Source organism: Labrus bergylta, chromosome 8 (genome assembly GCF_963930695.1).
Source record: "Labrus bergylta chromosome 8, fLabBer1.1, whole genome shotgun sequence".
NCBI lineage: Eukaryota > Metazoa > Chordata > Actinopteri > Labriformes > Labridae > Labrus > Labrus bergylta.
This window is the reverse complement of record NC_089202.1, coordinates 21,537,833-21,564,096: the sequence shown is the minus strand read 5'-3', so window position 1 is coordinate 21,564,096 and position 26,264 is coordinate 21,537,833. Positions and strand designations below refer to the sequence as shown.

Below are 26,264 nucleotides of genomic sequence, written 5' to 3'. Positions count from 1 at the left end.
ATCCCACTTCTCACTGAGCCAGCTCTGTTAAAGGAAGAATGTGCAACTTTTGGCTGTTTGGCCACTATTCTGAAGCCTCCAGCGGCACTCCTCCGACCTCCCTCCAATCAAGTTTGCATGAAGGAGTTATGAGATTAGAACACACCATAATTAAGCACCATTAAGTGCAAGCAGCACACAAAAAATTGTCCTTAGCTCGAGCTGCAATTGTCTGTGGCCTGCATTTTTGTGTTAGCACACTTTGGTTAGCTCATAGCATCACATTGCATATAAGTTGACATGATCTTACGTGACATTCAAATAAGCAGTGAGTTTGTTCTTCTTCTTCTCTCTAGTCCTTGACTAAAACAGCTTTTATACACAATGGGAGGAGCCGGCCGTCCATGTAAACACGGCTCTGACAACAACACAGCCAGCCGGACTCGAGCTTCTCACTCCTTGTAGACAGTCATGACTCAGAGAGACATTTACAGAGGATAGACTAAATTTCTGCTGTATTTATGTGTAACATCATGTCGCACATTCTTCCTTTAAACTGTATCGGATAAATAATGTCTTAATCCAGAACAGAGTTCCTGTCCTAAACCTAAAGACTAATTTCTAAACTTCCATTGTTAACTTGTAAACTGTGTTGACAGAAACTCACCTCCTTCAAGAGCTCTCTGCTTTGTGCATAGTTGTCCTTGTCTGAGAATATCTCTGACAGCTCCTCGTATCTCTTCATTGCCTCCCTGTCAGTTCGAACAAACAATTCATTAATTTACAGAAAAAAAAAGGGATTATATTTCAGCGTCATTAAGCCAATGAACATTCGTGATGATATTTTGTTGAAGTTACATTTGAATGAGTATAGAAAGCCAAAAGCAGACGCCGTGCTGTAATCAGTGCCTGATGTGTTTTTCTGCACTTTATCTACAAACCAATGTGCACATCCTTCCCTTATTGTTTGTGAACTGTTTCTTAATTGCGTCATGTTTTTTATGACGTGTGCTGCTGCCCTCTTGGCCGGGTCAGCATTGTGAAAGAGATCTGGATCTGGTAAAATAAATCAACTAAATCAGATAAAAATGTTTGAGAATCAAAGACTGCTGTGAGAAATAAGAGAAGAATGTTTTAAATTTCAGCACTGATTCAGAGACGGTGTTGTGACCGAGGATGGCTTAGCCAGCTCGTTTTGAAGACGACGCTGCTGAAGTGGCATTTTCTCTCATGACTTTGAGGACACATTATTTCTACTTCTGCTTCTTTATGAGGTTGACTCAAATTTATTTACCAAGTTGCTAGGTGCTCAATAACTAAAGTCTCCCGAGGGTGACAGCAACTTCCCATAACGTTGTTTATGAAGCAAGGCCTTGTCCTGACTATGCAGCATATTTACAGCTCATGAAATAATAATAATAATAATAATAATAATAATAATAATAATAATAATTAAAATGCTGCTTGTGCCGTGCAGATTTAACCAAAAAGAAAACAGAAATTAATCTGTCAAAAAAGCACTTAGTGCAGAGCAGCAATAGTCCCATGTTTATCATAATAAAGAAGTGTTTTTAGAGATATAAATGCTTAACTCAGCAGTTTAGAATATTTTTTTCATCCAATTTCACAGCTTGAACAAACCCTAAATCAAGGCTCAGCATCAAGCTTAATTCCAAATGATTGATCTCTGATTGAGTATGAAATCTGGACCTTTATTATTAACTTGTTTCCTCTGCAGACTTTATCATCAGCGGACATGTTGACTTCCTAAAGCCGGAAAAACACATGTGACTAAAACATATGAGTCATAAAAACAAATATTTTGACATCGAGACCTTCTTGTTTCTTTCAGCTTAAAATCTCTCCAGTGTTTGCTGGAGGACCGACATACTGCTGTACAGCCCAGTCCCATGTGTTTTACAAAGTACCTTTATATCATACCAGTTATCATATTGGAACTTATTTTAATTGTTAATTATCTTACATCATTTTCACCCACATCCTTCATTGTTCCTTTAGTTTGTTTATACTCTTGAGTTTTATTTTTCTGGATGGCAATCAGAAAGGTAATTGAAATAAAAAAGTTGCTTTTGGTACAAAAAAAAGCATGAAAAGGGGGCACTGGTAGCCTCGTGGTTAGTGCGCACAGCCCATCTACGAAGGCCTCCAAGTGGGCAGCCGGGGTTTGAATCCGAACTGTGGCTCCTTTCCTGCATGTCATTCCCCACTCTTTCTCTCTCTCTCTCTCTCTGATTTCTGACTCTCCACTGTCATATCTCTAAATAGAGGCATAAAAAATCCAAATAAGCCTTTTTTCATACAATAATAATGACGCGCAAAGTTCTAAAATACAACCAAATCATTAAGCAACGAAATGACCCTAACCCCCCCCTCCCTTACAATGTATGCACAAGGTTAAAAATATGTCATGAATAGAGAACCGGATAAAAACAGGAACTGATGGACAGAGAAAACACTAACATGAAGTCGTTACGAGGAAACACAGGAAAATGGTGAAAATGTTGAATTCAAGACGGGAAAATATCACGATCATAAAATTGATAAAATAAAAAGATAATCAAGAAGATATATGTAAGTAAATAAAACTGTGTGAGATCAAATACAATTCAGTTATAAGCCACACAGGAAGAGTAGACGTCCTACCTGTCCGTTTCCTGCCACGTCCTCCGGAGCCGGTGGATGGGGTTACTCTGCAGGGCCGACACGACGGCGTACAGCGAGGAGAAGTTCTTCCTGGCTCGGCACTCCTGTTGAATTCACACACAGAGGGATGCACTCATTTGAATACACACACACACACGCATGCACACAGCCACGCTGTAACTGAGAACACCTGTGGGTGTGCGTCTGGCTGGTATTCAGTTACAGTGTCGGCCTGGAGCTGCTGAATAATGTATACTGCTAAAGAGGGCTGTCCCAAAAGAAACCTGCGAAAGAGCTCAGGACGCCACTTTGGCAGGAAACCAGTGATGCTTCACTTTGCCAGAGAGGATTTAGTGTGTGTGTGAGTTTGTGTTAGAGACTGTGTGTGTGTGACAAATGCAGCTCTCGTACAGGAACACTGGAGAGAAGCTGCGTTTTATTCACAGATAAAGACACTTGGCAAGTTACACCGCTCACATGACCGTAATAACCTGGGACAGGATGTATATGTGTTTGGGTGTGTGTGTGTTTGTGTGTGTGTGTGTGTGTGTGTGTGTGTGTGTGTGTGTGTGTGTGTGTGTGTGTGTGTGTGTGTGTGTGTGTGTGTGTGTGTGTGTGTGTGTGTGTGTGTGTTTGAGCAGATTCTGTTGATGCTGTGAGGTCTTCAATATTTTCACAAGAAACTTATGTTGTGCAGAATTACCATTACACTGTTACAGAGCTCAGTAATCCACATTTCTCCTCCATAATGCCGCCGTCTTTAAGCAGCTTTAAACCTCTACTGTTTGCCTCGAGGTCGTAACTCACATTTGTGTGACTCAGCACATCAGTGGTACGCACTGTTAATGCAGAGTGCATTTCCTACTCCCTTTAAAGGAGAACTGGACTCGTAAGTCTCCTCTCAGGACAAAAATATGCAGATTTTTAACACTCGCTGCAGTCGTACCATGCAAAGAGGTTTACCCCCACATGCACTCAAACACAGAGAGAGAGAGAGAGAGAGAGAGAGAGAGAGAGAGCACTCCTTGTAATGAGGAATCCAGGAAAGAATCGTAAATCAAGACTTTGTATTTTGCCCTCAGCCGTGGATTAAAGTAAAGTTGCTTGTACAATCACAGCCGAAACCAAGCAAAGCGTGACTTTCTGATGGTATTTGCACAGTCAGGGCTGAGAATAGGATTATGATTCGGGGATTAAAGGGAGTTTATTGTTGGGAAAGGCACAGTTGAGGGTTTTGTGAAAGCTTGAATACCCAACTGACATACTTTTCATAATTTTCCTTTTCCAGATCTACCCCATTTTTATTGAAGCTCCAGCGTTTAAAAGTTGCACAAAATGAGCGTTTTTGCAGTTTTGACCCACGATTATCGCACACTGACCTCTGCCACTCCGATCCATTTTTCCAGCAGTCGGGCTCTCTGCTGGCTGCGCAGCTTTGTAGGCCAAAGGCAGGAAGCTAAAACTGCATTAGCCAATTTGTTGAACTGACGTATGGTGGCCCGGACAGACCAACAAACCCCTTCTCTCCCTTTTTTATCCCTCTGAGACCACAGTGAGCCCAGGCAGTGGTACGGGACCAGACGGACAAATAACTCCTGATGAAAGACGGAAAAAGATGTTTAAATTAACATCCAGTTTGCTCAAACATCACAGAATAACACAGACAGAGGTTTGAGGACTTGCACCTCTCTGTTGCATACATATTGCTCTCAATAAACCATTTGTTTTAAATTCAGAAATAACCAAATGCAGCAGTGGGGCAGGATAAAATGATGGACAGTAAACTACAGCTGAACTAATCCACACAATCAACAGAGCAGGATCCTAAATAACATGCAAACACACTGACTACTGTACTCTTTTACATTTCTGCACCACTGTAGTATTTTTGCTTCATGTGCAAAACAAAACCATCTCAAGGCTTCAACAAAAACAAAACTCACCGTCTCTATTTTGGTGAGCTGCTCGGCGATGAGCGCTGCGGGGAAGCCCAGGACACTGGTGGGTTCAAACTTGGAGGCGTTTGGAGGAGTGGAGCTGGTGAAACCGGTCGGATCTGCAAAAAAAGAGAGAAGCTGTTCAATAAAACTCTGGATTCAAAACACAAGACACGCCTTCGTTTACAGGCGCTATATGCCTTCTTAGTCCCTCAGCTGCAGGAATTAGATTATCAAAGAGCCGTTGATGGGATTCTTCACCTTGTGCAGGGTAAAATGTCGTTCTAGAGAATGGTGCTTTCTCAATATAACGGCTTAGTTATTTTTGTTATCGCAGGAAACACAAATAAATTGGATCTCATTTTGTTATCTGGAGATAATTAGATATTCCACCCATGACCTTGAGATTTGGGGATGAGAGAAAACAAGATTAAGCTTTGCTGCAAGTGGATCTGAAAAGATATGTCTGAGTCTTTCAGCTAAATGCTAACACTAAGATGTCAATAAGCTCATGAGTGATTGCCTGTTACACGCTGAAGAAGAGCGTCTGCTCGTAACATTTGTGTGGCAATTCAAAATATAAATTTGGAGCGCTGTCTAAATTGTTTTTCGGGATTCAGCACCCAGTTGTTTTACAAGTAAGGGACTTGGGGCTCTGATGGCGCAGTGGTTAGTGTGCACGCCCCATGTATGGAGGCCATGGTCCTCCAAGCGGACGGCCCGGTTTTGAATCCCACCTGTGGCTCCATTCCCGCATGTCATTCCTTATTCTCTCGCCCTGATTTCCGGCTCTGTCCACTGTCCTGTCTCTCCAATAGAGGCACAAAAACCCCAAAATAAATATTTTGAGTTGAGTTAGTTTTCTCTATCAGTAAGCTCATGGTCACATTTGCAAAATGTGCATGCTGATCAAATATAATCTCCCCATAGCTACCATTCCAGTGTAGCCAGGTAGCATGCTAATACATGCTAATTAGCCTTAAACACAAAGTACAGTTAAGGCTGTTGGGAATGTCATTTAGTTGTAAGCCATCCTTAAAGGTGTTTGAGTTCATGATTTTATGTGTTAAGTGGTCTGAAAAGTATTCTTCTTAAGCAGTTGTCTGCCACTTCTTTTTTTTTCAATGAGCTCAAACCACCACATGTTGCCTTTTTACTTCTTTTGCGCCCCCTGTTTGCAGTTTACACAGTTTGCTCGAGAATACAAGTCTGCAGAAGAGCTTGATCAAGCGTGCCATTTAATACGAGTTCAAACGAACCTTTCTGGGCATCAGGAAGCAGGGCTTTCTCGCTGAGCTCCTCGGCTATCCTGAGGAGCCGAGCGCGGAGGTCAGCTGCAGATGAGGAGTCCTGAGGGAAGAGGGGAGCCAGACGCAGCAGGCGAGAGGGCTCCCCCAGACCCTTAAAGTCTTCAGGGTACTCCGAGAGCCACATTCTGAACACTGTGCACACCGCCCTGCAGATACAAGGAGGGAAAAGTATAAACAAGGTGTTCACACTATGTAGCATTTCTAGTGATTTGTTGAACTCTTCTGTAACCCTGAATGTGATCATCTTTATTTCTTAGTTTTGACTTTCAGACAAAAAGTTTCTTGAAAGTGCTCTCTATGGATAGCATAGGTCATCTGAAACCAAGTTAGACCGTGAATTTAAAAAATCAGTCATCAGATTGTGCTGGGAGTATAATGAAAGCCGTTGTGCTGGTGGGACGTGCATGTGTTTCTGCTTTAAACCCTGAGCTGTTGGCTGTTGTGGGAAGCAGATAAACAAGCCGTTGCAGATTGAAATTGATTGAATGTATTGATATTTTCTGACACATCTAAAAAGTTGCAGAGAAACCACGCTCTCAAGGGGGGGTTTATCCTGGAAAAGCAGCTTAGAGAAGAGTCTATCATTTCTCGGAAGTAAAGGATCAAGATTGTTTTGTGTTAACAGAGGTTGAATGATAGCCTGTGTGCAATGAAACGCTTCCCATGACAAGTAAAGCCAACAGCACCAAGGACCTCTTTCAGGGAGAGCAGAGTGTGGGATGAAAATGATAAATGAACTACGTCATGCCCCCCTACTCCTTGTCTATAGGGGAAAACTTCATGCCTTTAGGGACCAGTGTGAATGAGCAATTCAGGAAGATTTCAGCGGCAGGCTGAGTGCACATAAAATAAAGCAGCTAATGACAAATAACAGAGTGAAAAGAAAAATCTCTAACATTTGTTAGATGAATAGAAACATGGATCACAATGCATGCTTTCATTTCTCCTTCATTGCTGGATGTGTAAATTAACAACTGTTTGCTATCGCAGTAGCTAAAACAACAATCAAGTACAAGATGAGTTTAGTTTTTTTATTTAAAAACTCTTTGAAATTATGCCAAAGTACGAGCTTGTTGAGATTGTTGTTGCAGTCTTCTGTTTGGTGTTCTCTGCTTATACTTGGTTGTTTAAAGGCCTTGACACACCAAGGAGATCGCTCTAGAGATCGCTACCTGTCTGCCTTTTTTTCGGCTGATTCCACATGTTGTATCGGCGTCGGTCGGCGTCAGTGCGGTTAGTGAGAGGAATCTCTCTGATTGGCTGTTTGGGGGTTTCATTTGCCTCCAGCTCTCGACACAGGTTCAGTAAAGCCCCTTGAGCACGCCGCTGTAGTATCCATGCTTTAATCCATTAGTGCGGTTTCTCCTTATTTGTCTCCTCCGCCTCCTCTTTTCTTTTTTCCACTAAAAGACCAAGGGCTGACAACGCCAGCGCCATTTTTTACTTTTTATCAGACATTATTCTCCATTAGTAGGCTACCTATAATACGAGTGGTGAACGACAGCGGTGTGAAAATGGTCTTCTCGTATCATAACAACGGACTACCGCCGATGGCCGTCGGCTGTAGTCCTGTGGTGTGTTCAATTGCAACTTTTTGGCCAAGACGCGAGGCAACGCCACAGTCGGCCTTTCTTCTACACTACTTCTTTGCCGTCTCCTTTGAGTGTCAGGGGCTTAAAATTCTTGTTTAACAAGTTGTGTTTTTGCACACAGTGTTTGTGACTAAATAGATGTAGACAAATAGATGTAGACATGTTGAAATAAAAGTGGCATTAAAATTGTTGAAATGCTTTTTCAGAAACTCACTGGTTGAAAGATTGTCTGATCTGGCTCTTCTCGTTGTCCCCCGGCGGAGTCTCCAATCTGTTAAGCAGAGCAGAAAAACAGAAACACTCGTATCATTGGCTTGTGTCTGCTCTGTGATTAATTCATGTATGGCTTCTTTTTCTCTCAAAGCTTTTTAACAAAGGTGTTGTCGTAATGTTTACTCATCTACAATGACTCTCTCCAGAGGAACTTTCCAAACAGGTCTTTCATTAATTTCTCCATTATTTAGTACGACTTCATCACAGAGCCGATGAGACTTCACAGGCACATATTGTTTATAAAGAAAACACTGCAGAGCCGCCGTTATTATGAGTAAACACACAAGTGCGTCCTGTATTGTGACACACAAGTGACATTTAATGAAGTTAAAGAATCAACAACCAAACAGCTGTTTTAATTAGAATCAGCTTGCAAAGGAGAGCTAAACAACTGTTCGTTTGGTAGAATAAAAAACAGGTTCATGGTTAGTTGATCAACTCTTTAGTACAACAATTAATTTAGTAAGCTCGCAGTGTGGATTTAAAGACATAGTGTCTGCCTTTATCTAGTTCCATTGTTGTCACATGGGCCAAGAACTCAAAGGTCAGTAAGCAAGCTGCTAACGTTTAGCAATTGTATGGCGTGTTCACAACTGCACAAAACTCCTGAAAATGTCCCAGCATTTTCCCCCATTAGCTGCATGTGTGAACACAAACGCCCCAAAAGTTTCAGCCAGATTTTACCTTGACGTTTTCCTGCCAGCCCCCTGCTTATATTTCCACATGAAGTCAAGGTGAGCCGATGTGTGAAAGCAGCAGGTAAAAGTCAGGAAATTTACTAAGGGCGAGCAATAGGGGGTGATGGCGTTTATATCATGTGACCAATATCCGACTAGTAACTAAATTAAGCTTTGCGGCCCTTTGTACTGTTTTATATATGCTGTGAATGTTTTTGTTTTCCAAGGCCCAGCTGGAGACGAGCATTGCAAAAAAGCTTAGGCTGCATGTCCACCTGGTGTTTTTTTTTGGAGCGCCAGCGTCTTTCTTCAATTGTTTTCAATGGGTAGAGAGCGTTTGCAGCCAAGGGCAGCTGCCTGGAGTAAAAGCGCAGCGCCCAGCGCCTTTTTCCCAAGCGCCACGCTTTTTTGTACGCCGGCTCCGCGTTCCGAATTGAAAACCTTTAAATTTTTCTGAAGGGCGCTGTTGATGTCACTCTCACTCTTTTTTAAAATATACCTGTCAGTTGTATTATAAAATAAGATTATTTTTCCTCCTACAGATCATGTCTTGTACCCCCATCCTCTTTGCGCCGTGTCTGCTAGGGTAAAAATGATCGCAAATAAGTAAAAAGCAACAGAGCAGTGTCGGTCATACAGCGGCCGTTATTGACAGACTGTTGTCATAGAGACGGTACAGATATGCAGCGCTTTTCTTCTAGCACACAAACGCTTCATGCAAGCGCTCCCAGGCGCACAGCCAGCGCTTTTCTGCCCAGAAAAAACACTATGTGGAAAAAGGGCCTGAATCTACAAAAGATTGGGTATTATTACCTACACCTTCTAAACATTAGAATGATGGTATATCTTTGTGAACTTGGTGGCATGATATTATTAGTTAAATCACTCCCTTAGCGTACTTGGATGGAAAGTGCAGCCCAACAGAGATCCAAGCATTGCTGTAGACTCTCAGCACGGCTTCTCTTTAAATCTGCTTTAGAGCACAAAGCCAGTGAGACAGGATATTGACAGCTGCTTTGCCTGCTGTGCATCACTGCATCTGGAACTACCTTTAACCCTCACTGATAACTAGACTGTCTAAGAGAAGCAAAAGGATAAACATTCAGTAATTCCACAACTCTCCCACCTGTCTGTGAGGATGTCCAGCACTCTGCGTGTGGAAGTGAAGGATCGATATGTGGAGAGGAAGATGGTGATGAAGGAGGAATCTCCCATAGAGAAGGAGTGAAGGAGGTGGAGCACCAGCTTTTCCTCTGTCCCTGCTTTCACACACTGGGAGCGAGTAACTGATGACTGGACACAAACAAGAAGGATGAGAGGCACAAATGGGATTTTTTATTACTTCAAAGGAGTGTTGTAGTACTCAAGATCGGTCTTGGTCTCAATACTGGTCTCGAGATAACTTTCTGAAGGTCTCGGAATCGAAACCATTTTTAGTCAGTCTTGTCTCAGACTGGGCGGACTCTGGATTTTAAATCAAGACCAGTAAAGACCACTATTGATTGGCAATTTTTTCACGTCATTACTGTGATAAGAGGGTAAATGCCTCTTTCTAAAACAAACTATAACTTTAATTCAATTGTAGTTTGATTTATTTCCCCCAGTTACGGCCGCAACCTTCCCAATGTTTCAGTCTAGAGTGAGTGACAAGACCCCTTGCACACATGTTTTTTTGCTGATATTTAGGGACTTGGTCTTGTCTCAGTCTCGTCCTGCCTTGTTCTTGGTCTCGACTTGGTCTCGGGTATGTCTTGGTCTCAGTTACTGTGGTCTTGACTACAACACTACTTCAAAGTGGATTTTTTTCAATCCAAGTCTCAACTAAGCCAGACCGGACTTACCAATGGATTATTGAGTGCCCCATGCTGCTGTTTGACCACCACTGTGTAGATCACTCCATCCTCCTCTTCCTCCACCACAGTGGACTGTAGAGCAGAGACACCAAGTTTAGATCACAAAGAAAATCAAATTCAACTTGAATTTTTACTGAATTTATTAAACTCGCACTTATAGGCAGGAGTCTCATTAAATAAATAAACTGCCCTTCTTTAGACACTCGATACCCAAAGATGAAGCATAAAATGAAGATATGAAATTCGAAGCTTGATCCAAAGGCAACTGGACAAGATCTTCAACCAAGTCCAGCTGCCATGACACTGGATGACTGAGAACCTACGCAGACTCATGCTACATGGAGCTCTTAGGAACAGTTATAGCTTCAGGGAAAGTCCCCGACACCGTCACCCTGTTTTTATTCCTGTCCTGACTCACAGCCACATTATCCTGTGCATGCATATTACTCCAAACACAACACAGCTGAACCTACCAGATCCAGAGGACAGTACCAGGTGGTCTTCATTGGGGAGGGCTCTGCCTGAGGAACAGAACAAAACAAAGAAAACATGCATTATTACAAAAGTACTGATCTTATTTAGTCTCCAAAGGATTACAGTAGTAGTATTCTTATTGGGTGAGTAGTTTGTGGTTCTCTTTGGTCTGTGTTCCCTTTAATAAGTACCAAGGCAATCTGATCACGAAGAAAATGATAGACTGCACATAAACTTCAACCAGAGACTTTTCCATTTTTAGCTCGTTTCATTGGTTGAATCCCGGAGTAAAAACGGAATACAGTACAAAAACACATCAGGGTTTCAGGGAAACAAACAATGGCATAGAAGAATGTATGAAATAAACTTTTACGTTAAAAACTTTTAAACCAGGGTGCTGAGTGGTTAGTGTGCATGCCCCATGTACAGAGGCTATAGCACTCCAAGCGGGATGCCGGGTTCAAATCTGAACTGTGGCACCTTTCCCGCATGTCATTCCCGACTTTCTCTCTCCCTAATTTCTGACTCTATGCACTGTTATCTCTAAATAATAACAATAAAAAAAAACTTTTAAACCTTCTTCAACAAATGTCTTTGCGTTGATACTTTTTACTTTTATTTCCCACTGACAAATTAGATTCTCTTTAGAAAATTCAATTTTTTTTCCATCCATCCATCCATTTTCTTCCGCTTATCCGATGTCGGGTCGCGGTGGTAGCAGGCGCAGTAAGTCAACCCAGACTTCCCTCTCCCCAGCAACGTTTTCCAGCTTCTCCTGGGGGATTCCGAGGCGTTCCCAGGCTAGACGGGATATATAATCCCTCCAGCACATTCTGGGTCTGCCCCGGGGTCTCCTCCCAGTTGGTTGTGCCTGGAAAACCTCTAAAGGGAGGCGTCCAGGAGGCATCCTTAACAGATGCCCAAACCACTTCAACTGGCTCCTTTCGATGCGTAGGAGCAGGATTCTACTCCAGGATTCGAGCTCCCCCCAGTGTCCGAGCTCCTCACCCTATCTGTGATATGCTGAGCCCAGCCACCCTCTGGAGGAAGCTCATTTCGGCCGCTTGTATCCGCGATCTCATTCTTTCGGTCACTACCCTTAGCTCATGACCAGAGGTGAGGGTTGGAACGTAGATCGACCGGTAAATCGAGAGTTTTGCCTTCAGGCTCAGCTCCCTCTTCGCCACAACGGTCCGGCACAACGCCTGCATTACTGCTGACGCCGAGCCAATCTGTCTGTCAATCTCACGCTCCATCCTACCCTCACTCGTGAACAAGACCCCGAGATACTTGAACTCCTCCACTTGGGGCAAGGACTCACTCCCCACCCGGAGAGAGCAATCCACCTTTTTCCGGCAGAGAACCATGGCCAATTTTTTTTCTTCATCAAATTCATTTTCATTGTAATCAAGATTGTAATTATTAGGGCCTGACCGATATGGAATTTTTGGGGCCAATACCGATATTGATATTGGGCTAATACCGATATATCGGCCGATATCTTTCTTGGATCTATCCTCCATCTGGAGATAGAAAGATTTACACATTTATTGCATTGATCCCTCAAATGCAGTTATCAAAACTGGAAAGTAACTGTGCATGTGTGCATCACCGCTTGACCCTCTGGAGAGTGAAGATACTTGTTGTAATTCATATAGCGCCCTCTGCTGGTGACAGCAAGATTAAGAACTCCGAGTGAAATACAATGAGATCGGAGCATATCTGCGATTAAATTAGCCGATACCGATAGTCACTGGATAAGCTAATATAACTCCACTAACTAAGTGTCCACAGGTTTGAATGAATAAAAAACTTTCAGGACTGAGGGGGCTCTAAATGCACCAGATAAAAACAGGATTGAATAAACATTAAGCAACCCACTTATTATTACTGAGTATACGTTGTAAAAACCAACATATACAATACTTTACATATTTAACATTGAATGCTTGGGTTGGTTTATCAGATCTGTAAAATGATGCAAAGCAATAAAAGTTTTGATTATCTCTCGAGCTGGTTTAGTCCTTATTGGTCCAATTTATTCTGCCAATCACACACAAACAACAATATTACACAAGCAAGAAGGAAAGCAGACCTTAAAGGTTCTCATTCGCTCATACCTGCTACAGCCCCTGGACTGTTGTATAACTGAAACATTCCAGCAGTTTAAAATCAATTAATTTGCCCGCGGGCAAGTTTAATCCAGGTATATGAACGAGCCCTGGCAGCATTACAGACCAGGCTCAACAGCTACTACACACCACATATTGACACACACAGCTCCCGGGCAGCAGGACTCTGCAGCCGACTCATGCTACACACAGCAGATGAATCACAGCACTTTATTAGAGAGAAGAAGAAGTGTGATATGCAGCAACGCCATGGAGACATTTTAATAAAACAGCAGTGGAAGAAGAGAAAGATGACACATTTTAATGTCTCATTAAGGTGGTTCAAAGTAATAACATTAACTCAAGAGATATAGTAAAGTACAGTTTAGAGGTACTTTATACGTTTTCTTCAGTCCAATTTAAAGGCAATTATTGTTCTTTTTTTATGGTGTTACATTAAATAGTCTCTAGTTTCTCTACACAATAAGACTTTAAATTAAAATAAAGCACATCAGAGGCTTAAAGAAATGCAACTTTTATCAACTCTTTTGCTCCACCCCTGTTCATGTTTGCAACTCAGGGCCTGTTGTCACCATTCATGTGTCTATGAGTTGTTACTTCTAAACTCTTCATATCAGTTTAGTAATTATTTGAGATCTGAAATGGTAAAATTATAAACTGTTTCACAAAAAGTCAGAAAACCAGAGAAATACTGCATGTTTATATCTAACTGATACACTTATGGGAATCCAGTTTTATCTTGTTATCCATCTATCATCCATCCATCCATTTATCATCCATCCATCCATTTATCATCCATCCATCCATCATCCTTTCATCCATTGATCCATCTGTCCATCCATCCATCTATACATCCATCTGTCCATCCATCCATCCATACATCCATCTGTCCATCCATCCATCTGTCATCCATCCATCCACCTACTCATCCATCCATCCATCTATACATCCATCTATACATCCACATCCATCCATCCATCTATCATCCATCCATTCATCCATCCATCCATCCATCCATCTATTCATCCATCTGTCCATCCATCTATACATCCATCTGTCCATCCATCTATACATCCATCTGTCCATCCATCTATACATCCATCTGTCCATCCATCAATCCATCTATACATCATCTGTCCATCCATCCATCCATCTATACATCCATCTGTCCATCCATCCATCTATACATCCATCCATCATCTGTCCATCCATCCATCCATCTATTCATCCATCCATCCATCTATACATCCACATCCATCCATCCATCTATCGTCCATCCGTTCATTGATCCATCCATCTGTCCATCCATCTATTCATCCATCCATCCATCTGTCCATCATCTATACATCCATCTATACATCCATCTGTCCATCCATCTATACATCCATCTATACATCCATCTATACATCCATCTGTCCATCCATCTATACATTCATCTATACATCCACATCCATCCAGCTATACATCCATCTGTCCATCCATCTATACATCCATCTATACATCCATTTGTCCATCCATCCATCCATCCATCTGTCCATTATCTATACCACTTCTTCCATTAGGGGTCCAAGCTGTCATTGAACGAGGGGCGAGACGTACACCCTGGACTGGTCACCTGTCAATCATCGGGCTGACGTTTAGTAAGTAAGTTTGCTAATTTTACTTCTGAGTCTTTCTCTGCTGGCTGTTACAGCTTTATTTTTTAAATTCCTTCATACATGTATGTACAGTATGTTTCATGCATGTTCATAAATATACCTGCAAAGTTTCAGTTAAAGGCATTTCTCATCTGACAAGGGCCAATGTAAAAACATCTTAAACAGCATCATCAATAACAAAGACTGAGTAGCAGTGTTGTGTTATTTCTCTCTCTCTCTCTCTCTCTCTCTCTCTCTCTCTCTCTCTCTCTCTCTCTCTCTCTCTCAGTCTGTTACTATCTCCTGTTGTTGATTATGGTGGTTGGCGCTGTCTTTTTCGTTTACATTCAGATCATAGATTGGGCATGTTACCTTTATGAATATCACGTCACCCGTCTCCCTCGTCTTCAAACCCTGACGCTTTCGCAACTGTGAACTTTTCCACACTACATAATGTATGAGTAAAACCCTGTGAAGTCATTCTGTCTGTTTTTATCCTGCGTCAACAGTTTGGGATCAATGAAACACACAAGCCCCACCATGGGAACGTAGTCCAAACAAATAGACCAATAAAACATCTTATCAACCTTTCTATCGGTCATTACACTCTAAAAACAAAGATCCAATGACCTGTTTCATTCATTTTACATGTGCTGACTTGTGAGCTTTCTCAAATGCAAATCCACCACCACCTAAGAACCAAGACTCTTATTCATGCTGACAGCAGAAGTGCCTGAGTCCAATTACTCCCCCCGTCCAACCTATGGTGTAATTAGCTGTAATATGCATATGTTAGCCTCTATTAGCCTCTTTCAAATTACCTTAGCTTGACTTGATCGAAGGTCAACGCTCCAACCAGGCGCTCTTTGCATTTAAAAAAGAAGGATCCTGCTGCCCTGAATTTTACGGTCTATGAAACAAACCTGTTATTCTAGCTGATATCTGTGCTGGCTGCTGCACAAATCTGCTTTTGAGTCTATCTTTCTCATGAAATCAATCCGAAAATAAAACACACACCCGCACGCAAACTCACACAGAAAGAGGGGAAAAAATGGTAACACAAGTTACCTTCTACCTCTGCAAGTCCAGACAGGTAGCAATCCCTAAGCTTCCTGGAAATCTTCAGGATAAAGGTACACATGGTGGTTTCATTTTCTCCATTTTCTCTCCTCTGTGTCTCCCGCTTTTGTCTTCTCTTGACCGCCCCTTATTCCCGTTGACCTACATCTAAATGTTTATGTCATGACTGTCTGCCCTTCTATGCGTCTTGTTGCTGTGTTGCACAAAGACACACCTGAAGCAGGAGCTAAAGTCCGGCCCCTGCGAGCCTGGGCACACCCATTATACACACACACACGCTACACACACACACGCTACACACACAGAGATAGGGATATGTTGTGACTGATAGCGAAATACTCATTTAGAGGGAGTCACTTTTCTACAGAGTCACTCCGACTCACATGCAGAAAAGGTAGAATACACACTGCTCGCACAAATAGAGACCCTCATCAATAGAAAACAGCCGGGGCACTTTGCTGCAAAAACACACACACATGCACGCACACAAACACACATTCTGAGAGACAAAGCCCTGGAGCTATTTCCAGAACAATACCCCCTCTCTTTCAGTCTCTCCTCTCCGCTCTCCTGCTCTCTTTTTGTCTTTGTGGATGACCTTCCTGTGCAGATAAACCGGTTTAACTGCTCTTTACTAGAACACTTAGCTAAACAACAATTAGCCTGATTATCTGAATATCTGATAACAGGTAGAAGTTGGACAGCCTTCATATTGTACTTGTTTCATCCGGCAGTCTGACACGCTGTGTGAGCAGTGAGAAGTCTGCAGTCTTGTAAAGAGAACCAATAAATGTTCACACTGCCAGTAAACCAGGAAGCACGCAGTGTTTATTTAGAGGATTAATGACATCGCAGGGTGAAGCCATGTTAACTAGCTAGGTGGGACTTTCACAGTATTGTGTGGGATTGTGTGTGTGTATGTGATTGTGTGTGTGTGTGTGTGTGTGTGTGTGTGTGTGATTGTGTGTGTGTGTGTGTGTGTGTGTGTGTGTGGGGACGGCTGAAGGCTAATTAATGTTTCACCTACCATCGATCATTTCTGTGTTTGTACACAGTGATGACATGTTTTGTGGGCGGAGCCAAACTGGTGCCGGAAAGGTAGCTGATGAGTACTCGCCTTGCAGTGAATTCACATCAGAAAGTTTTAATAGAAGCAAACAGATAAAGATTAGCTTTAGCATTAGCATTTAGCGCATGTTTTGTATGATATTTCAATCTACCTGGCTTCTTTTTCACTCGCTTTAGTTTACCTCCATCAGTTCTTAAAGAGAGCTCTTTACAGCTTATTTGCTTGAGTTTCTAATGAAGATGGAAACAGACGGTGCAAAACTTTCAAGTAAACAATAAATGATTGAATAAAGACATGTGAGATATTATTCAAACTATACTTCAGGGTCTGAGCAGTTAAAGTTACACGACGCTGACGAGCATTAGTCATCCTCAAAAGCAAAAGTGCACACAAAGTGTATTTACTTTGACAGAGAGGCTTCGCAAACAATGACATCACCTATCATGAGGGCATACAACACACAACTTGTATAAGGTTTCTTTTTTAAATTCTACATCTTGGTGAGTTCATATTTCAGCTCATTTATTTACATTTTAAACGTGCACAGGTTTTAAGTTTAAATACAATGAATTGCAATTTTCTTCAAAGGACGTTAAGTTTGTTGTGCTCTAATTTTAGTTAAATATCCTTCCTCTCTTACAACATCAGTAGGTGAAACTCATTTTGTTGCTTGAAGCCTTATTAAACTGTCTGTGTGTTCTTGCATGTCATTAAGCAGAAAGAGGATTTGTTATCACAAAACCTATCAAAATTAAATAATATATGAGAATATTATTAAACTTCTCACTTAGCCGGAAAACTGTGAATGTGTAAAAAAAAAAAAAAAGGTGATGAAGGAGAGGCGACAGATGAGATACATGTGCAGACAGTGAGCAGTATCATTAACGTTAACATTATCTTGACGCTAACAAGTCACACTGAGAGATTAATAATTGAAAATAATGGGTTTAAATGTAGCTTATATGCAAGACAATGTCAAATCCCCTGAAGCTTTTGCATTGGTGCAGACTGATACATTTTTTGGCTTTTAGTACTTGAGCACAGTGACTCTGTGGACCACAGTCCCAGGCTCAAAGTCAAGCAGCCCTTTGCTCTGTTTCCTTTTTTTCCAGTCAGGGCCGCTGTATCGAGATACTGAAGATAAAATGCTTTTCAGTGGAGCACCAAATGGGTTTGCTGTTTGAAAGCAGGCTGAAATCTGGGTCAGAGTCAGCCGCTCTTTCAGTGGAGAAACTCTCCTAAACATAATAGGTGTGTGTAGTTTGGAGTTCAGCTGCCTGGTGGATAAGCGTCAGGATTATCGGGCACTGTGGTGGGTGGCATGAGTCGCTCCTGGTTCATAATAAAAGACTCAAAGGCCCTGATTTGAGAGGTTTTGCCAAACCAATATTGACTTTTCCCATGTGAACCATTGTTTTTGTCTTAACTGGAACTTTATGTTTTTTAAAAAGATGATATCTTCTCTAAGCTCTCCTTCTTTTAAAGCCCCCCCTTCCCTCCAGCTGCAGACAGGAAGCACATAATAAGTGGAGACAAACACAGGAAGCAGGACGTGCTGTCGTGCTGCGAAGCTATTTTTCTTCCCCTCTCCTTCCATCAAAAGTCAAGACTGCGTCCTCCCCTTCTCTTGAGCAACGACGTCAGCTTTTGGTAGGCAAAGGGCAGGAAGCTGACCCTTTTTTTTTTTCACCCAACGACTCAAAAAAACAACCACCTTTCCTTAAATAAATCCATGAAGTCAGGCTTCCGCTGTGCTAAAAAGCTTTGTCTTTGAACAAATACACACATGCCCTTATTTACAAGCAAACAAGGGATCATAAATACATCTTCTGAAGTATTATTAACCATTGTTTTTTTGGAGTGGTTCACAACCCCCGACCCCTTCCTTCCTATCTTTCTCTCTGCTCCTCTTTGCGGCTTTCATCTATGTTTCCCCTGGTGCCCGTTATCTGCTCGCTTTTAAGTAAAACTCTGAGGCATTAAAGCCAAAGCTGTTCTGTTCCCCTGAAAGGAAAAAGAAAAAACCTCCTGAGGATTTGATTACTCAGTGAGATATCATCAGTGTGGGATGGTCTTCCAGTCAGTCTGTAGGGCAAAGGTGCCGCAGTTCGCCTCAATCTGAACCCTGTTATAATACTTTACTGAATCATTTCTGCAGAAATACCCAGACAAGCATTGTTGCCTTTGTCCTCTAAAAAGTGTGTAAGGGTTAACACAGTAATCAGCTAGCCAAGAAATATGTGTACATATGGGATTAAAGTGGACATTGCATCCATATGTGGTTTAAGCACAAACTAGCCCGACCGATTAATCAGCCAGCCGATAATATCGACCGTCTCCAATATATTATGAGATTGAAACCGAAGTGGGATGACAGCGAGGAAACTGCGTCTTTGCGTCCGCATCATCTCCCACCAGTCTGAATTGAAATGGATTTGTCTTTGCGAAGGGGTACAGAAATATGGAATTACATTTTTCCAAGAAAACTCTCCACAGCCAAGAGCTTGTTGTTTTTCATCGTTGCTTGAAAAATGTCTTCTGATTTCTCTTGTGTAATTGTCATGCCGCCCTTTGCTTCCCATCTTGATTTAACAACAGGTGTGCTTTCTTTGTTAAGTGATTGGACGGTCAAATATAACTCGGAGATAACTCTTTTGTACACTTTGTCTTCGTTTGCTTTACAAATACTTGTGGTAATTTCTTTCCAGCTTCATTGAGGGCTTCAGACAATATTTTGAAAATATACTGATAGACACAAGAACACAAGTTTTACTGATGTTGGGTGATACTGCCGGGCTCTATAGGCGCTATTATACTTTATCAAGACTGCCTCAGATGGTCCACAACCTTTAGCAAACCTCCTCCACACATACCTTTCCAATGTCACAATTGAAGGAGCAGTGTTTCAGTCACACCCCCATTAATAGCCATGAATGAGTCCCTTGACATAAAATGATAAGTATAGAGATGAGAAGACATTATCATAAAAACTTTAAAACCAAACTTGATATCTATATAATTCTTAGACTTTTATCTCAGCTCTTTTGTGGCTGCAGGTCAAAGATTCTGCTATTTGAAACCCTTACCTACATTTGTTCAGTTATCTTCAGTTCACACAAACAAACCAGCAAGAAAAAACTAAACTGGCTCCAAAATATAAACGTATTTTCATCTCTTATCTGGAATTTCATATGCCATCATAATCTACAAAACTGAGCACGAAGACACGCTTTATGTTGAGTTTCTTTCACCTAAAAGCTTAACTGTGAACTCAAAGGTTGCATTCTGACTCATACATCCAAGTTTCCCTCATGAAAGAATGAGCGAGTGGTCGTATTGGATTGCACTCGACAGACTGTCCTTGGAGACGCTCTGTGATACTGGACACTGTTTACAGGGAGAGCAGGTGTACACCTCATCGAGCAGCCAAACGGCCCCCATGCATTATTAACAGCGAGGTCCAGCAGCTGCAATGTGTGACTCGAGCACAGAGGAAGTCTGCTCACTGAGAAAGAGAGTCAGAGCAACCTGTTTTTTTTTGTTTTTTGTTTAGCTGTGAGGAGGTCTTTGAGGCTCTGTGTGAAGTTAACCCAGAGAGCTATGTGCAGGCTCATGTGAGAGTGGGTCAGTAGATCACTGTGACTCAGGGAAAATATCACCTCTTGAGCTGGCAAAGTCTGGAGTTTTATACCACACATGCAAGAGAGAAGTTTGGACGGTAGCTATTTGTAAAAGTATTGATGAGACTCAGGAACCTCAGCATCACCGCTTAACATTAACAGAGGTGAAAAGTCGTGGGAAATCCACCTGTGCTGTGAATATTTTAACTTCCTCAAAGTTAGTTCAAAAGGTCATCATTACAACAGATGTTATCTATAGAGTCAGTGCACTTCAGTCACAAACTGTGTAAAAGATGACTTAAAAAACAACCACAAGAGATTGAAAGAACATCTTTAAAATGCTATTTTAAACAAGACTAATAGTCTAGTGCTAAGTAAGAGACATTTTATATCATCTAATATTTGAATAAGCAAGATTACATTTGCCTAATAGCACTAGCAGTACAAACAGGCTTAGTGTGAATTTTTTTATTAGTGGTCATCTGATATAAAGGTACAATATGTAGAATTGTATTAGAATGTTTCCATTAACATATATAAATTCATTAAAGATTGACTAACCCTATGGTATATACATTTTTTTGTTGAGTACTTACATTACTTAAACAATTTCCAACAGTTATGAAAACCAGAGAAATCTGTAATTTCATAGTTGTAACGGGACGTGTCTCTTCGAGGCGGCCGCCATGACAGACACGACATGTTTATCGTTACCAAGGAAACACCGGATGTTATGTCAAAGACCGCTACATAAGGAAGCATATGCTGCTAGTGAAAGCTGCCGTACTGTTGCTGTATGTCCTGCTGTGATAATAAAACACCATATAAATTATACATTGATACATCGTCTGTAAACATATTCTTTTCCTCAGTCTGTTTCGCCCGTTCGTATTGACTACGATCTAGTCGGAGTTCATTCTGCGGGGAGCAGGGAGACCTCCCATGATTCCCCGCTAGCCTCGACGTCATCTTTTTGTTATTGTTTTGATTGAGAGCCCCATGGCGGCAAAATTTACATCCTGTGCGTTTAACTGTGCACATAAACGTGCTGACCGAGACTATCTCCATGTCTTACAGTCTATGTATCAGCTACATGATAGCGCTGGAGAAAAGGGGCTCATCCCAGTCATTGTGGTTCGTCCTCTGGGGCCTTAAACTGTGACATAAGTAAAAGGAAAAATCTGTCATGCCATTTAATTTCAATGGTTTTGTTGTTAAACTATGATCCAAAACTCCTTTAAAAAATGAGTTAACATTTCATCTTAATCTTTCAGTTTGTGAAAACAAGCAGCATTTTTTTGGGTTGCCCTGGTGTGAAAGCAGCTTTACAAATCTATGTTATTTTCATTTCCCCTTCCTTTCTGTCTGCACCACACTGAATTGATGCCCTCAGGGTTTTCTTAAAAAAACCAGCCGACCACATCTTTTACTTCGCTGTGTCTGTCAGGAAAACCATGAGAGATAGAAAAAAAAAAAAAAAACTCCCCACTTTATTGTGTGGTCAGAAGAAAACCAATGAAGTAAGCAGATAAAACAAAGATCATCTCAGAGCTTTGAGGGAGATGTTCCTATCCCTCTCTGGAACACGCTCCAGTGACTCAGATGATGGATGTGTTTCAATGACGCAGGGAGAAAACACTCACCTGTGAAGTGTCCAGCTCATCCCTGCTGCTTCCCCTCCCATATTGGTTGGTGTTGCTGTCAGGTGACAAGGGCCGGTAGCCAATGAGAGGCACTTCGCTTGACTCCACGCCCGGAAGGTCACAGCCACCTGTTCGCATGTTTCGGGGGAGCATGGTGCCAGCTGCCCCAGACAGGAAGAAGAACACGGAGAAAAGACGTGTTTTATGGTCTCTTACAGGCAAACATTACAATTACACATGTTGAGATTTGTGAGGTTTATTAGTGCCATTATAATATTTAAAATAAAGCTTTAATTCTTTATTACAAATCAGTCTTAAGAAGCACATTGTAGAGTCTTCAAAAATACGAGTGAGTCGTATTTGCCGTCTGAGTTTAAATGAATCATTTCTCAAAATAGATGGTTTCTAAAACAGTGAATCGTTTTTCTCCGACTTTTTTTATCCTTTGAAAACCATCCGCTTAATCTGGGATTACTTATGAATGCGTCACAACACACTTTAATTATGTATTCTATTGTTGCTTCAATTACAGCTGAGTTTTCATCCGCTCCTGGATTGTTCTACTCTCCTTAAGTGCTATTTATATCACCTTGATGTGCTTCTTCTAAATCCATCAAAAAGGGATTGGTGAACAATTTTAATAGGATGGTGAAGTGCCTTGCACGAACACGCTCGCTGTAATCATCTTCCTGTTCATGAAATGCTGGCATTTCGATTTTAAAAATCTTTTTGTAATGTGCCTTCATCAGAAGTGATGAGGAACAAATGCACAGTCCCTCCAGGCTGTGCAGTATGGCCTTCAAAAGTTCATGTGCTCCCCTTTCCTGTCTTTGAACCGCTCATGTGAACTGCCTTTTTCTTACAGCTTGGACACAAAAATACTTGTGTTTTCTTGCCTTAGTTGACAAGTATATGAAATGTTTATACTCTGGTAGATAAAAGATGGAGAAACTGAACTTCTAATGATCACTTAACACTCTAATAGGACACAAAATATGAGCCAATGGGTGATTTGGATGAATGTTAGACTGTATATGAGACCCCTTTAGACTCTGGTCATGAATAAATTCAACATGAAAGATAAACACTTAGTTGTTTTGTAGCTTGGAAGTCAATCTGTGGTTAATATGTTTAAACGCATTGACTGTGCCCCACGGCAGCAGAGCAGGATTTGCATGGTAACCCCTCCTTCCATTTCCCTTTCCTCTCTTTGGTATTTAGATTGCCATGAAGATAGACATCTAGTAAACACAGTTTCAGGAAGAGAGGTGTAGGAGGGAGAGAGGCCGATACAGGATGAGTGCTCTTAAAATGCCAAATACAAACTCCTTATCCTAACCACCTACATGAACCCTACCATAAAACCTGAACTTTGAAACTCCAGTTTAAGCACTAAAATGTGGATAAACATTATGCTCTTTTCAGTTTCTTTCTTATTTTGTTAGTGAGCAAAGCCTGCAGGGTGGCTGTCGGGCAGGTAGCTGCTGTAACTGAAAACCTGCAAAGGAATCAATCCTCTAAAGACCCCCCTGTCGACTCTCGCAGCCCTGGATAAGAAAGCACAGGCGCTAAAAAAGCCTCGAGAGTGATTTAAAAATGTGCTGGCACTCCTAAAACTTTCCATTGTGCTTTTGTCTTGGGACGCCTGCAGCTCTGTAGCATTGATGCAGCGCTTGACTTTCTCTCTACATGTATTTTAAGATGGCATTTTTTTTGTGTGTGTGCAAATTTTAAGTGTGCATGAAGGAGGAGGAGAAAGCACATGCAAAGCCTGCAGGGGAAACAAGTTATAAACAGAACAGTTTATGTCCTGACCAACGGCCGTGCAGAGGTCTGAATGCCTGCTATTCATTGCCCCTGACCAAAGCAAACAGCCTGCATATGACTGAGGTGTACACACACATACAGCTGTATCTAGGTTACAGTGAAGTCACACCCCATAATGCTCCTTTTCTGTAGCTCAACAAAAGCAGCCATATGGTGGTGTTACAGGCATACACACAGCCCTGACGCTGTAGCCGCATCTGATATGTAGAACAACAGCCTGAAACAGTATGCAGGCAGTAAAAGTTTGTACGTGCTGACGCTCTTATTGCAACACACAGGAATGACAGATGATGACATTTGCTTCCTACTGTGTCACTCAGGCCCTGGACATTTTTTTTAAAAAAAGAAAGGCGATAAAACGAGCAAGAGTCGGAGATAACTGAGTGCAGCTGTAGTTTGACTTACTGTTAGCCGAGTGTCATTCGCAGCTGGATGTCAGGCTGCATTAGGGTGACCGCTTGTGCTGCCGGCTCGAGCCAGGGAGAGACGCACCCATCTGTACCACCGTCACCCACGACGAGGGAGAGCTCTGTCCTCCGCCTCGTAACCCCCTTCACCTCCTATCTCGCCCTATCTCAGTATCTCCCCCCCCCCCCCCTCTCTATCAGCGTCCCCCACACCGCCTGTCTGTCCAGCCTTCAGCAGCTGATAGCGCACTTGGGTCGAGCAGTCAACTCTCTCTCTCTCTCTCTCTCTCTCTCTCTCTCTCTCTCTCTCTCTCTCTCCGTCGCAGTTCCTGTACGTTGTGTTTTCTGTTTTCTCGTCTCTCTCTCTCTCTCTCTCTCTCTCTCTCTCTTGGTGGCGCTCAGTGTGAGGATACTGTAGCCTGCAGCACACAGGCTCCAGTGCACCGCTCCTCCGGGGAAATGTCACGTAAGGCACCGGGGGAGAGAGAGAGAGAGAGAGAGACATCTCGCGCACGGACGCATTTCCGCACGGAAGGCTTGCGCACGCGCGCCTACGCATGCACGCATACACACCGTTACACGCGCGCTCTTAAGTTGTCAGCGACAGGTCTTTAACTTGTAACCTCCTGAACTCATCTGACCGCATTTAAACAACGTAAACACAAGATAGGAGGTACATTTTGTGGTTTTTTTTTATTATAAAGCATTTGTTCACGTTTTTACATAGAAATAGAACTTCAAAAGTATATGTAAATATTCACATTCACATTCAGTCACACACACCAGATCCTAACTGTTTACATTTATGATTTTAAATGCAGCCTCTGCAACATATTTTCCTTGCTTTGTATCCATATAATCAGGTTCGAAAATAAACACCTTAAAGATACAATATGTAGATTCCGCCACCAGGGGGCTCTCAATCAATACTACAATAACAAAACATGATGTCCATGCTAGGGAATCATGGGAGTTCTCTCTGCTACTCATCTGAAACATCTGATAGGCTCTTTCTTTCACATTCCCCAGCTCAACTAAACTGGACGTACCGGTTAAACTTTGGATCCAATGTTCTCGTCATCTTATCACCAAACCTGGATGATCTTAACATTTAATTTAGGCACCTACAGATTTTTTTTTTCAAATTTAGGACAAAATAGTTTTCAGGAAAATGCTGGCTGCTCCTGTGTGTGTGTGTGTGTGTGTGTGTGTGTGTGTGTGTGTGTGTGTGTGTGTGTGTGTTTGCCCCAGAGTCTCATGACACCTCATGACACTGATCTAAACTGTGTCATGCTTAGCCCTCCAAAAGGTCGCTTATTAATCAGCTGATGCCTTCATCAGTTAATTGCTGGGGGGGCTAACTGAATTTGGAAAATGTTGCTGCCTACTTCTCCTGCTGTCAGGATAAACAGGAACTTTGTATTAACCTTTATTTTACCAGGACAATATTCTCCTTGAGATACAAGATCTCTTTTTCTATGGAGTCTAGTAGTCAACACATCAGCATAAAACTTTCACACAGAGGACAAAGGACAGAGAATAAACAGAAATGACATCAATCAACAAAGTGTTAAGAAGAGAAACAAGTGCATACAGTGCCTGGTCAAATGATCCTTTATCCTGTGAATAAAAAAGACACAACAGGAGTGCTTCTGGATCCCTCAAACCACCAGTGCTCTTGGTAGGGAATACTTCATAAAGGTGGAGGGAAACGATACACGTTGCTGTATTTTAAATGCTTTCGGGCCTTTTTGAATGCCTTGACCCGGATTATTTTAACCAATATTGTTTTTTTGGTTTGAAGTTTTCATCCTTGATCTTTTATCCTGGTTTTAAAATCTTCCAAGCCAACTATGGGCTCTAGTGTAAGGTGACTCTGCAGCTCAGACCAAGAACAAGGAGCTAACACACTAACAACACTTCCACCAAAGACAGAGCGAGACCTATGATGAGTCCATCAGATCGAAGGCTACAGCTGCTGATAGTTTTAGGACTCAGCAGGGAGCATGAATAAGAAGGCGGGTCATGTAGCGTCGCATTATGAAGAAAAATGTTCCAATGCTCCATCCTTTAGTTGCACAAGGAAGACA

The 26,264-nt window shown here is 41.9% G+C and overlaps 1 protein-coding gene across 3 annotated transcripts in view; it reads right to left on the bottom strand.

Annotated features, from left to right (window-relative positions):
• rgl2 (ral guanine nucleotide dissociation stimulator-like 2) overlaps positions 1-24,347 on the bottom strand; it is a 36,118-nt gene extending 11,771 nt beyond the window's left edge. Inside the window, exons 1-11 of one of the 3 annotated variants that reach the window (XM_020640410.3) lie at positions 24,173-24,347; positions 21,941-22,101; positions 10,759-10,806; positions 10,274-10,357; positions 9,559-9,725; positions 7,697-7,753; positions 5,840-6,036; positions 4,587-4,699; positions 4,023-4,238; positions 2,644-2,747; positions 647-731 (exon numbers count right to left, since the gene is read on the bottom strand). In XM_020640410.3, the coding sequence (XP_020496066.1) occupies positions 647-731; positions 2,644-2,747; positions 4,023-4,238; positions 4,587-4,699; positions 5,840-6,036; positions 7,697-7,753; positions 9,559-9,725; positions 10,274-10,357; positions 10,759-10,806; positions 21,941-22,093 (1,224 nt within the window). In that variant the 5' untranslated portion in view covers positions 22,094-22,101; positions 24,173-24,347. Of the gene's footprint in view, positions 1-646; positions 732-2,643; positions 2,748-4,022; positions 4,239-4,586; positions 4,700-5,839; positions 6,037-7,696; positions 7,754-9,558; positions 9,726-10,273; positions 10,358-10,758; positions 10,807-15,596; positions 15,803-21,940; positions 22,102-24,172 lie in introns of those variants that run through there. The other 2 variants (XM_020640411.3, XM_020640412.3) reach the window with 2 other exon arrangements.
• Positions 24,348-26,264: the final 1,917 nt, after the last annotated feature.